Source organism: Mesoplodon bidens (genome assembly GCF_964165515.1).
Source record: "Mesoplodon bidens genome assembly, chromosome: 2".
In the NCBI taxonomy this organism is placed as follows: domain Eukaryota; kingdom Metazoa; phylum Chordata; class Mammalia; order Artiodactyla; family Ziphiidae; genus Mesoplodon; species Mesoplodon bidens.
Window position 1 is genome coordinate 21259122 of NC_138177.1, and position 13322 is coordinate 21272443.

The 13322-nt window shown below is 48.1% G+C and overlaps 1 protein-coding gene across 3 annotated transcripts in view; it reads right to left on the bottom strand.

Annotated features, from left to right (window-relative positions):
- Nucleotides 1–13322, bottom strand: part of SUSD4 (sushi domain containing 4) — a 180836-nt gene that overhangs the window by 121727 nt on the left and 45787 nt on the right. The window contains exons 1-2 of one of the 3 annotated variants that reach the window (XM_081224260.1): nucleotides 13118–13229; nucleotides 11406–11576 (exon numbers count right to left, since the gene is read on the bottom strand). The exons of 1 other annotated variant lie outside the window; for it this stretch is intronic. In XM_081224260.1, coding sequence (XP_081080386.1) covers nucleotides 11406–11541 — 136 coding nt within the window. In that variant the 5' untranslated portion in view covers nucleotides 11542–11576; nucleotides 13118–13229. Of the gene's footprint in view, nucleotides 1–11405; nucleotides 11577–12168; nucleotides 12256–13117; nucleotides 13230–13322 lie in introns of those variants that run through there. One more of the 3 variants, XM_081224261.1, reaches the window with a different exon arrangement.

Consider the following 13322-nt stretch of genomic DNA (forward strand, 5'->3'; position numbering starts at 1 on the left):
CTTGACATGTGAATGTGGACGCTTCCCGGGCTTCCTCCTCAAACCCTCTTCTACACTCTCCTCCCGGAAAAGTCATGCCCCTCCTGCAGCTCCTGCCACTTTTCTTTTGGCCACACCACGCAGCATATGGGATCTTAGTTCTCCGACCAGGGATCCAACCCGTGGCCCTGCAATGGAAGCAGGAGTCCTAACCACTGGACCGCCAGGGGCTTCGGATGCATAAATCTGCGTCTCCAGCTCTAACCTCTCTCCTGAGCACCTAATCGAGTTTTCAACAGCCTGATGGACGGATGGTGCCCAAATGGGTGTCCTGCAGGCAATGCAAGTCTCCTAGTCCAAACTGAACTCATTAGCTTCCCTCCAAATGACCGCTGCTGGGGCTCTGCGAACGGCCCTTCCTCCGGCCCCACATCCAGCCAGCTGTCCGGCCCCAGTTCCCCCTCCTTCTTCACCTACGTTACATGCATTCATTTCTCTGTAGTTAAAGCCCTCATCAAGTCCCTCCTGGGCCAGTGCAAGATTCTTCTAACTGGCCCCCGCTGGAATATAAGTTCCCCGAGGTCAGAGCTGTTTTGCTCCCCACTGGATCCTCCACCAAGTCACAGGAAACCCTTCATGAGCAAAGGTTCTCTCTATCTCTCCTCCACCTTCACATTGCTAAAAAATTCTTCCCTGAAGCAAAGATCCAATCATGTCATGTCCCTGAAGACATATTCTGTAGGTCACCAGTTGACCCCAGTGTTCAAATTCCTACACGTCGTAATGAGCTGGGCGTGTAGCTCCAACCTGCCTGTCCAGCCCCCTCCCTTGTGTCTTCTCAATCTATCTGCCCTTTACTAAGGCTGCCCTGGGCTAGTCATTGTCTTCGGTACATATTCTTTTCAGTCTTAGTATCTATATCCTCCCTCCTGGAGGGAAAAAAAAAAAAAAAAGCATCTCTCAACCAACACCTTCTCTGCCTGGAAAATTATTTTATTGTTCAAGACTTAGCTCAAGTGTCCTCTTCTTTGGTAAGCCTCCCCCCCACTCCTCCTCCTTCCCCAGAGTCTCCAAGATACATCTCCACTATGGGACCTGCTATAGGAATTATGACAGTGAGTTCTGTACCGGGGCCAAGGCCCGGTGACCTCCTAGCGATTTCAGTACGACACACCTGTCTCAGCCTGTGCCATCGGTTGTTATTATGTATTTGTTACACTATATTCCTTCAAAACAAACGAAGCTCTTGGCAGGCTAATCCCAGCATGGTGAATGCAGCAAACATTCATTATTCATCATCAGTTTGTTAGCGATGACGTTGACACCTCAGAGAGTTATGATACTTCCACCTAGTCATGCATTTGATTCTCACAACAATCATGGAAGCCAGATGGTCCAAGTATTTCACAAATAATGAAACTGAGGCGGCAAACAGGTTACCATCACTTAGCCAGATGGTGACAATAGCAAGGAAAACTGACTCCATGTACTTTCTACTGGGCCCTATACCTCTCCAGTTCTTTGCTTCAAGAAATGAAGACATATCCACCCAGTCATTATTACCAGCAAAAAAGCACCTCCCATCTATAAAACAATGGTGTAAACAGTTTGGTGTGATGAAAAAACCTGGTCCACCATTTACAATCCAAGAGAAAAAAATCTGGGCATAGAAAAATCTAAACACAGAGTGGCCCCAGTGAGCCATCGAGTACACGCTGTCATACTACCACTTAAAGTTGCAGATGCAACTCCCAAAAGAAACTGCAAATGCATCCTTGGGTTAGATTCTGACACTGAGGCTCAGAGTTAGTTAACAGAGGCAGTGTAGTAGAACAATTGAGAGCCTCTCCCAGGATTAAGCCTCTAAACCTATCAAGTTTCTACAAAACAAGCAGATCCTGTTATTTCTGCCTGGAGAGAATCAGAGTCTTCTGACTTTAAGTGTTAAAGGATTCTTCCACATACTGAGACTCTGAATTTGGAAACCAGCTAGATGAGCCACAATGTTGTACAACATCCAGATTTTAAAGAATCCACTATGAGAATGGATTTTCTTCCTTGCTTAAAAGAACCTCTCTCTTGCTGGTTCACCCAATTCAATCGCATATACCTTTTATAAATGCAATCAAGCCAAAGAAATAAGGTCTTTTTGTATTTTGTTCCTCGGAGAAAAAAGGCGTCTTGAACACGAGTGACCCTCCTTGTTCAGCCCTGCTCCCTCACTGGTAATTCCAGGACATAAAAGTCACCAATTTCAAACGGAACCATGAGATAACCAGGTCGAACTGTCATTTCCAGAAAACCGTACGCATCCTCTCCCGTGAAAAGGTCAGTTTATTGGGATAGTGATGAGATGATGATGAACCAGTCCTACTGGGCTCTGCAAGTCCTCTCACCTCTAAGGATAAAAATCCATTTGTGGAGACCAGGCAGTCACTGGACGTGCTCACACTTGTGTACACCCATAGCCCCCTGCCCTCCTGGGGCTGCTTGTGGCTTTACCCCACGGTGAATTAATGGAGGCTCACCCACCACAGTGCTCCCAAGTTTACTGGCATCGCCAGACAATGTCAAGAATTATTTTGTTTTACTTCTCTGATGTTCCCAGTTTACCTTGTTTCAGATTAATAGAGCAGTTACAATACTCTCAATGAAGAAGCTATTTTACAATGCACTTTCAATTCCAGTTTGTGAGCAAGTCACTTAATTATTTCTATTTGTTTTTCTTCCTGAGTGGATCATTTCTTCTGTCTTAGAATAGTAGAGCAATCTTTTTCTTAAAGAAGACATACTGGGCCAAATTCTTCCTTAAAACTTAGTGTCTTGGGCTTCCCTGGTGGTGCAGTGGTTAGGAACCCGCCTGCCAATGCAGGAGACACGGGTTCGAGCCCTGGTCCAGGAAGATCCCACATGCCGTGGAGCAACCAAGCCCGCGAGCCACAACTGCTGAGCCTGCGCGCCATGACTGCTGAGGCCCACGCACCTGGAGCCCGTACTCCACAACGGGAGAGGCCGCCGCAGTGAGAAGCCTGCACAGCGCGGCGAGAAGCGGCCCCCGCTCGACACAACTAGAGAAAGCCCGCGTGCAGCAAAGAAGACCCAATGCAGCCAAAAATAAATAAATACATAAATAAATAAATTTATAAAAAAAAAAAAACTTAGTGTCTTCAGTTCATACCATCAAACACAAACATCTTCCTGGACAGTAGAGGAAACAGCGCTCAGATCTCATCAAATATCAAACCTTATTCTTACTTCAAAGCTGTTGAAGGAACTTTTCGACATGCTCATGATCCTCAGCTATAATCTTTCTTTTTATCTTTTGATACGTACTAATTAGATTATCATCTACATCGTATAAATGAAAAGACAGGTTTAAAGGCTGGCCCAGAACGACAAAGAGATAAGTCTCGACCAATAGGCCTGGCTGCTTATCCGTCTTTGTCTATTTGTGGGACCTTAGGAGATCAACCTCCCAGAGAATGTTTCTTCAAATTAAAAAAAAAAAGAGAGAGAGAGAGAGAGGAAAATCAAAATCTCTTCATTTCACTGGGTTATTAAGACAATTAAAGGTGGTGATACATGTAAAAACACCTTGCAAACCATAACACTCTAAGCACATATTAGCTAAAGTTATTATTAGTGCTTGACAACATGGCATGGAAAAGGACCCCTCCAAGGAAGGCTATCTCATTGGGAACGATAAATAGGAGGGGATGGTGATGGCCTGACAGTCACTAAGGCTATCTCATTGAGGACAATAAACAGGAGGGGATGGTGATTGTCTGACAGTCACTAAGGCTATCTCATTGGGGACAATAAACAGGAGGGGATGGTGATGGTCTGACAGTCACTAACGGAAGGCCCCAGAGACCAGCCATTTGTTTTCACACGCTTTCCTCCTCCGGGCAGGTGAGACTCAGAGCATATCTCATTCATTCTGACCCTCTTCCTCAGACAGTCACAAAGAGAATGGAATTGAAATAAAACACATCCTGATAGGTTCATGAGTTTCTAGCCCCTTCCCTCTCTCCATTCGGAGCTCAAGATTTAGGCACTATGGCCCTCACTTTTTCTCGAGTTGAGAGATTCTGTTGCTGTTGTTGATTTGCTTATATATTTTCTGCTTTGGAGTCACAACACAAAAGAGCGCCCCTGGGAATGCAAATCAAAACCACAATGAAAAACCACCTTACACCTGTCAGAACGGCTATCGTCAAAAAGATAACAAATATTAATAAATTAATAGTATAGCACAGAGAACTCTTCTCAGTACTCTGTAATGACCTACATGGGAAAAGAATCTAAAAAAGAGTGGCTATGTGTATATGTATAACTGATTCACTTTGCTGTACAGCAGAAACTAATACAACATTTTTAATCAAATATAATCCAATAAACATTTTTTTTAAAAAGACAACAAATAATAAGCGTTGGTGAAGATGTAGAGAAAAGGGAACCCTTGCACACTGTTGGTGGGAATGTAAACTGGTGTAGCCACCATGGGAAACAGCACAGAGGTTCCTCAAAAAATTAAAAATAGAATTACCATATGATCCAGCTATTCCACGCCTGGGCATATAGCCAAAGAAAATGAAAACACTAATTTGAAAAGATATATGCACACCCCATGTTCATAACAGCATTATTTATAATAGCCAAGATACAGAAGCAACCTTAATGTCCATCAAGAGATGAATGGATAAAGAAGATGTGGTATACATATACAATGGACTATTACTCAGCCATAAAAAAGAATGAAATTTTGCCATTTGGAACAACATGGATAAGCCTAGAGGATATTGTGCTTAGTGAAGTAAGTCAGACAGAGAGAGACAAACACTGCATGTTTTCACTTATATGTGGAATTTAAAAAATAAAACAAATGAATGTAACAAAACAGAAACAGACACAGATACAGAGAACAAACAAGTGGTTACCAGTGAGGGGAGGGGCACAATAGGGGAAGGGGATTAAGAGGTACAAACTACTATGTATAAAATAAATAAGAGGGACTTCCCTGGTGGTCCAGTGGTAAAGAATCCCCCTTACAAGGCAGGGGACACAGGTTTGATCCCTGGTCAGGGAACTAAGATCCCAAACGCCTCGGGGCAACTAGACCCTTGCACCAAAACTACTGAGCTCGCGTGTCTCAACTAGAGAGCCTGCGTTCTGCAAACTACAGAACCCACGTGCCCTGGAGCCTGCGTGCCGCAACTAGAGAGAAGCCCGCGCGCTGCAAGGAAAGATCCGCATGCCTCAACAAAGATCCCGCGTGCTGCAACTAAGACCTGATGTAGCAATAAATAAATAAATAAATAATTTAAAAAATAAATAAATAAATAAGATACAAGGATGTAATGTACAGCACAAGGAATACAGTCAATATTTTATAATAAACTTAAATGAAGTATAATCTTAAAAACTATCAAATCACTATGTTATACACCTGAAACTAATGTAACATTGTATATCAACTATACTTTAATTGAAAAAAAGAGTTCTCTTATTCCAAGGTGGGGTAGGCCACAGTTCCAAAATATTTGATAACTGTGGCTTAAAGAGAAATATTTGGGTTGAAATACAAAAAGCAAGAAAATGCATTTAGAGATTAGCATTTCCACGCCTACGGAGAAAGTTTACAATTAAAAGGATAATATGGGTCACCATGCCTTACTATCGGGGTGGCCCTGAGCAATAATAGTCCCTACTTCGTAGAGCTGTCATGAGGATTAAATGACTTAATATATGTAAATGAGGAGAACACCATTGGCACAGAGTAAGCACTGTCTAAAGGTTTGCCATTAGTATTATTACAACAATTGACAAATTTTTATCAATCACTCGGGTGTTGGCCAATTTAAAACTTGTCCCCCCCAAAAATAAAATAAAATAAATAAAACTTGTCCCATCTTTTTCCAATCTTTCACGGTTAGCAACAGTTGACAGTTTGTTCTTGTGAGAATGGACCAATAAATCAACAAAATGTTGTATCTGATCCATGAGAATATACATCTGATGCATCTGTCCTAAGTGCTGTGGTTGGTTTTGGCGAAATGCGACTGTGTTTATAAACAAATTAGAAAACCTATTTTTCTTCCCCTTTCTTTCCCTCAATTCAGAGACAATGATCCCAATGACCTCTTTAGACATATTGTTACTAAGTGTGGTTATTTCAATTATCAAACACCAAATGAGCTTGCAAAATAAGACAAGGATAAAAGAAGTCTGGAAAAATCACCTTCCTCTTCAGTATCAATAAATAACACTAAATTTTCAATTGAATTAAAAATGTACCTGAAGAAAACAGTTTGATGCATTCAAACGTTCAAGAAGAAACCAGCCCTTACCTGTCACTTTCCTAAGGATCAAGGACTACATTCCCTTACCTTCGTATCCCCAGGGCATGCAACAGACACTCACAAAAGATGGATGAATAGATGGAAAAAACAGAGCTGGCTTTTACCCACAGTGTTCAGAACCCATCAAATTCCTATAATCACAGAATTAAAGAATGTTAGTGATACAGAAGGAATTGAGCTCAGGAGAAGTTACACAACTTGCGCAAAGCCACGTAGCTATGTAACAGCAGAGACTGAACTTGATCTATCACCCCTATAAAGAACACAGGGCTCTCAAGCTGTACCAGAGCTTCCCAGCTAAGGGCAAGTCTCCGTGGCCTTTCGGAAGCTTTTGAAATATGCCTCTGCCACCAGGAAAAGCGTCACATGGGTGCTTTTCTTTACGTATCTAATCAATATTTACTGGAGAGCAATCTTCACCTACACTCTTTGTTACTCTCAGGAATTAAAGAACCACTGACTCTCTCTCCAGCTTGCCACTTCAGGCCTCTGAGATGAGAGATTCGCTACTTGTGGTATGAAATCCTTCTCCTGTCTCCCAAGGCTTTCCGATTTCACCCCGGGGATAAATCAAAAGCGTTTCCATGCTGCTTATATTAGAGTGGCCTTTTGTTGAAGAAACATGCTTTATAATTTGAGGCGCTGGGACTTTTGTTTACAGACTGAATTAAGTACAGGTTGAAACTGTGGCTTTTAGACATAACATTGCAGGAGAAGCTTACGCTCTACCGTGTAAGAACTCTTTCTCAAACTCCAAGAGACTGGCACCTCCAAATCCGTGAGCTGGGCAGACAGCATTTGTTCCCGCCTGCTGGCACACAGCTCAATGCTACAGCCACACGGCCCAAACAAGACCTCCAGGAGCCTAAGCCAGCGGTACTAGTGCCACAACTCTGATGTGCAGACAGGGCAGCCCAACGGGGAGTGCCCTGGGTCAGAGACTTGGAAGCAGAGAAAGGAAACGGAGCATAGCTCAGATGATATTATGTTCCTGCTCTAAACCCTTCAGTGGTTCCCACTGCCTGCTGTGCGACACTCGGAATCCTCACGGGGGCTTATGATTGGGTCCCAATCTATTTGTTCCTCCTCCTTACCTACTGGTTCCCTGCAGGTCTACCATGTTCTAGACGACCCAGACTGTTCTGTCTCCATTGAACAGTTCAATGACATCACCACCTCCACACCTCTGCACAAGGTGTCTCTCCCCTGAGAGGCTCCAACCACTCCCTCCCTCAGATCTCATCCTGAGTGCCCCCTCTTCTCTAGAACCTTTCCTGAGTTCTCCTCCAACCTCCCAGGCCTCCTCCAAGTGGAAGTGGCCTCAATTGCCATGACACTCTTGTAGTACTTTTGTAACCGCCCATGGTAATTATTTTCTAAACGGTGTGGCAGCAATTTGGGAATGTTTTTTCTTGCTGTCAGTCAGCATTAGCTGAGCATCTTCTGTGTGTCAGATGCTGTGTTGGGTGCCTGGGACATGAAAATAAATAAAGTCAAGGTTCTTGCCTTCAGTGGGTTTATGCTCTAGTGGACGAGATGACACTAGGACAAAGGGTTATACCTAGTGCAGGGGGGAAATGAAATATGAAAGAGATGATGTCATTTTAAGTTGGGTCTTAAAGAGAAATGTGTTCACTGGGCAAAAAATAGAGAGGAAGGAAGGGTTCTTCTAGGGAATAAGGACATTATATACAGGAGTGCTTGTCACAGGTTTTACTGAATGAATAAAACAAAGGCCGGGAAGGTTACAGGTTGGTTAGCCCCCTGCTCACTACTGTCTATATTTACTGAGCATGTTCAGGACTCCCATCCCTCACAGCAACCCCGGAAGTTAGGCAGCATCATCCTCATTTTATGGATGAGAAAACTGAGGCTTCCAAGGCCCAAAGCCCCAAAGCTATCAAGTAGCAGAGCGTGGCCGGTGTTCCTGATACTATAAGGTTGTACTAATGAGTTCGCCTTCAAGGACCTAAATATAAAGCAAACTCTTAGCTCTCTTCCTCTGAGCCCGGGTGGACCACTCCGGGCAGACCTCAAATACCCAAAAACCATCTCAGGGAACACATACTGCAAGGGAAGAAGAGAGAAGCAGCCGAAGCTGTGCTGCGTGCAGATTCTGGGAACAGCGAGGCCCTGTGTCTCCCTATAAACTTGATGTTACTCCTCTCACGGTATATGGTTTTAGTGGCCCCAAATGTGGGCCCTCTTTCCTAATATATAAACGGCAACCTGGAAAGAGCCATCCAAAAGTCACCTCAGGCCAACTCAGGCTCATTAAAGCTCCCTTAGGGCTCCGAGAATTGAATTGAACCTCTGGCTTTCTAGGAGAAAGCACTTTGTTTTTGACAGAATTCTTTCCCCCCCTTTTCTTCATCTGATCATTTTCTCAATTTTTCCCTTTCTAGTTCAGGCTTTTTCTGTAACTCCTGTATTGGGCACATGCTCTTCTTTTTTTTTTTCCTCCTAGCTGAGACTATTATATCTTGCTATTGTCATCTTCCTTTTCCATTGAAAGCAATCAAAAATGAAAATCCACATTTCAGAACAGTGTCTATTAAATAGGCACCTTTTCATGGTTGGAAAAAAAAAAAAAAGACAGCACTCTCTGAGGGCTGAGTTTCAGTTCTGTGTCTCACCTAAAGATTAGACACTTGGGTGAGACTTCTGCCTTTTCACAGGCCATTTGTATTTGGGTATTTGAGAGAGACGGCAGAAAGTCTGGAGTCAGAACCAACTTGTTTTAAGGAATTCTTGGTCGAAAGCATTGCTAACCAAAGTGTGGTCCTGGGACCAGTAGCGACTGCATCACTTGTGAGCTTGTTGGGAACGGAGACTCTCAGGCTCACCCCAGACCAGCTGAACCAGAATCTGCTGTTTTGCAAGATCCCAAGTGATTCGTAAGCACATTAAAATTTTAGAAGCACTGGTCTAGAGTTAAAATGAATTTGCTTTAATGAAACCATCCTGTAGCCTCCACGTGGATTTCTTTCCTAAGAAAGAAATCTCTGTACAGTGAACTCCATAGAACACCCTCCACCACGCTTTTCCACCCAAATTGTTCATACATGGAAGAATTTTGAAATGATAAATCATCTTCCAGAAATCACACTCAGCCTGAGGGAGTTCCAGATGACACAAAGCTGATGGCCAGCCTTTCTGCAGCATGTGGGAACTAAGAAGGGAGAGGTAACAAGCAACCCTCGTCCCGCCTTCTTTAAGGCCCTGGATCTTTTTGTTGATATCTTTGCCTCTCGGAAGAGGGGAGTAAAAGACGTGTTGTACAACCGCACGGGTGACTAATGTGAGACTGAGGGGGCTGTGCTGTGTACTGAGCTCTGAGATCCTTGAGTGGGGGGATGCTCTGTAAACACAAATGGCAGAACCAAGGGCCAACCAAGTCCAGGCTGTGCTCAGACCTCACACTTCCAATAACAACAGTCAAGACACACACAGATGAACCCTGACTAACCTGTCATCTACACTGGAGAAAGGAACAGAGAGGAGGGAGAATCACGTGCACCTGGTTTAAGGAAAGGACAGCTAGAACTGGAGGCAAGAAAAGGGAAGAGGGGAGGGGATGACCAGGCCCTGCTCGAGGCTGTCCTGTCCACCTGGTCCCAGTCACCCTCCAAGTGGAGCTAAAGCTCACAGGCGGACAGAGGCTGTGACCAGAGCCCTGGCAGGCCACACAGGTGCTGGCCTGGCATCCCACTTGACCTTGTCCTCTATGAAGAGGACACCTGCCTCGGAGACATTTCTATAAAAAAAGGGAGCACCAAAAAAGTTATCCCTTGTTGAAAAACCAAAACCGGGTCCCCCATCCAAAGTGAGTGTTTTCTCTCTAATTCCGATAAACACGCACATCACAGGAAGCTCCTTTAGACTCCTGGCATCTTTCAGACCTCTAAGTGCAACGCCTGGGTTATTGATTCCTCTGTGTTAAAGCCCAACTTGGTAGTGCCCTCCCCCACTTCTACTAATTTTTCACTCATTATTTCCATCCTCACCTTTGAATTCTCTAAAATGGCAATATTTTAAAACACTAAAATGGTTTACTTGTATCAATCAATACCTGCTTTTCCACCAATTATAATTTATTTGTAGATTAACAGTTTTTCAGCCCCAGAAACATGATTCTGTCCTTTTAACATGCCCACATCAGCAAGCTCTCACAGGAAATCTGGAATGGACAGCAAAGAGCAGTGGTGGCAGAAAGACCCTTAGGCTCTGAAATTCAGACAGGAATGCCATCCATCTTCCTCTACCACAACCAAAAGATAGCCCTCCCCCCCAGAACCGAATACGTCAGAGATCAGCCGCCTCTGAGAACTGAGGCTCTGAATTTGATTTCAGCTAACTTCCACTTCATAGAAAAGCACTCGACTTTATTCCCCCTGTAACTCAGACCTGGATAAGCCAAGCAGTTCTCCAGAAACACATCTGAAGGAACACCTCTGCATCCCCTCCCACCGCCAACATGCACGGGCATGCCTGAACACACCACCTCCCAAGGCAAAGAGAAAGTTAACTTTCAAATAAAGCTGTCCTGCAGCCAGTCTGGTCACATTTCCAGACCCTTCACATTCACAAAGGTGGTTCTTGCAACTCTGGCCTAAATCCAGAAGCTGAAAACTGACCTCTCCCTGCTGAGGGCACAGACCAGGGTCAAAGGTCCACAAACACACGTTCGCCACAGATACACCACTTTCTTTCTTTCTTTCTCTCTCTCTCTCTCCCTCTCTCTCTCTCTCTTTTGGCCAAAGTGAGAATAATGGGCCAGGCTTATTGTCTTTCCTTCGGAGAAGCCAGGATGGGCGGCTGGTGGGAAGCTCCAGACAGAATGTGGGTGTGTGAAATCTATGCAGGCTCCACAGAGGAATTTTCTGCGAACTCCAGGGGTTTTGAAGAAGGGTGGTCTCAGGCTGGGACACAGGGGCTCCTCGGATTCTCGGGTACCCCAGAAGTGTGGGGTGTAGGGGGGCGCGGAGTGGCAAGGCTATCCTGCCAGCCAGGCTCCCCTTCCCTGCCGTCCCAGGCCCTCCCCGCCACGGCGGGGTCACTCACCGCCCGTGAGCTGTGCAGGGCCGAAGCACAGCGCCAGCTGAAACCACAGGATCACGGCCAAGAGTCTCTGGGGGGACTGAGGCTGCTGCTGCTCTAGAAATCCATCTCCATTGCTCGGGTTCATTCCATGATACATCTTTCATCCACAGAGGGCATCCGGCTTGCAAGAGTCTGCAACCAGGAGCGAACACGACGATACCCCAGGCTGCCGGGGCGCCGGGGGCCACGCTCCCCCTCCTCCGCCCTGGGACCGGGACCCTCGGCTTCCCCTGCTCCTTCCCCATTCCTCCCCCGCGCGGCCCCCGCCCCCTTTCCCACTGCGAGCTCCCCCCGCTTCTCCCCAGAGCGGGGTACACTGAGTAACAGCCGCCGCGGGATGCTGCGCGTGCGGGAGGGATGGAGGAGGGGAGGGAGGGCAGGGGTTAGCGCACATTGGCTCCGCGCCGGTCCCCCGGATTCAGCGGCTGTGACCATGACAGGAAAGTCTAAAGCCTTCCAGCCTCTCGGGGCTGAAAAAACACTTTTCCCCGGGCCTATACATTTCACTCTTAGGAATCTCACGAGGTGGCACCGGATCCCCCCAGCTACTTCTCTGGTTTTCCCCAGGATGGGGATGGGTCCTACTGCCCAGTCCCCAGTGAGATTTCTCTGCGCTGTCAAAAAATTCCTCCCTCAGGGAGCAGAACCAGGCACCAACTCCCCCTCCTCGGCCTGCGAGCGCCTCCCCGGGATGGAAAGCCCCTTCCGGGGCTCTCGGTCTTACCTGTGGGTCTCATGCATGCAGCTTCCTTCCCTCCTCCGCCTCCTCCCCCTGCCAGTCTAACCCGCATCTGTGCGCGACCTCTGCTGCCGCCGCTGCGCGAGCGAGCGAGACGGAAGCCTCGGCGGCGGCGGCGCCCGCGGCGGCGCCCGGCTCCAGCTCCCCCCGCCCGCGCTCTCCCTACCCAGGCTCCGGGAGCGGACGGGTGCGGGAGTTGCGGGGGGGGAGGACGGCAGTCCGGCCGCGCGCCCCCGAGGAGGCACCCGCGCGCCCGCTACCTGAGCTCCCGAGCGCGCGGCGGCGGCGCGGAGAGAGGGAGGGGGCGGAGGCGGGGCGGAGGCGCGCAGCCCGGACACGCACGCGGCGGGCACGCGCCTCCGCAGGCCCAGCCAGCGCCGCGACTGGGGGAGGGGCCCCGCCAGCGCGGGGAGGGGGAAGGGACCCGCCGCTGCCGCAACCAATCGGAAGCCCGCGCGCCTGCACCTGTCGGCACAGGCCTAGGGCCGGGTCGCCCCTTTTCTGGCACAGGACGGCGGTCTCCGCCTGGGCTGCGCGCGAGCCCGGGTGGCCGCCGCGGCCTCCGCGCGTCCTCCGGTGCCCCCAGAGCGCGGCATGGCGCGGGAGAGGGCTCCGCTTTAGGCTGCTGCCGCGGTGGCGGCTCCAACCCGTGGGACAAGGGTGCACAGCCCGGCCCGTCCCCACCCCAAGACCCTCACCACCGACGGGGTTCACGTGGGCGGGGCGGGGGACGGCCAATTGCCAAAGTCTCTTCCTTTCCTGCGTTTAGCTCTCCGCACCTCACCACATCCCACCAAGCCTCTGCGTGTCCCCTCAGAGCCCGAATGACACTCTTCCCCCTCCCCCGCTCCCTTGATATTTGCCCTTTTGCGAGCCGCAGGCTTGTGCAGGGGGACTCTGAGCCTGTCTGGGAGATGCGCCGGCCCCTCCGAACCTCCGCCCGGCGCGCGCTCTCCTTGCGGGGAGAGGGAGGGTCCTCGGTGCCGCTGCAGAAGGTTGAGTACGGAGGAGGGGGCGGCGGGAGGGTGGGGGGCTTCTGGGGCTGTGGATCGGAACCCAAGGGGGTCGAGGGTGTTTGCCCTCCCAGCCCCCGGTGGAGAGAGTTCGCCTCGTGGGTGTTGTCTCTCTGCGGCTTTTGG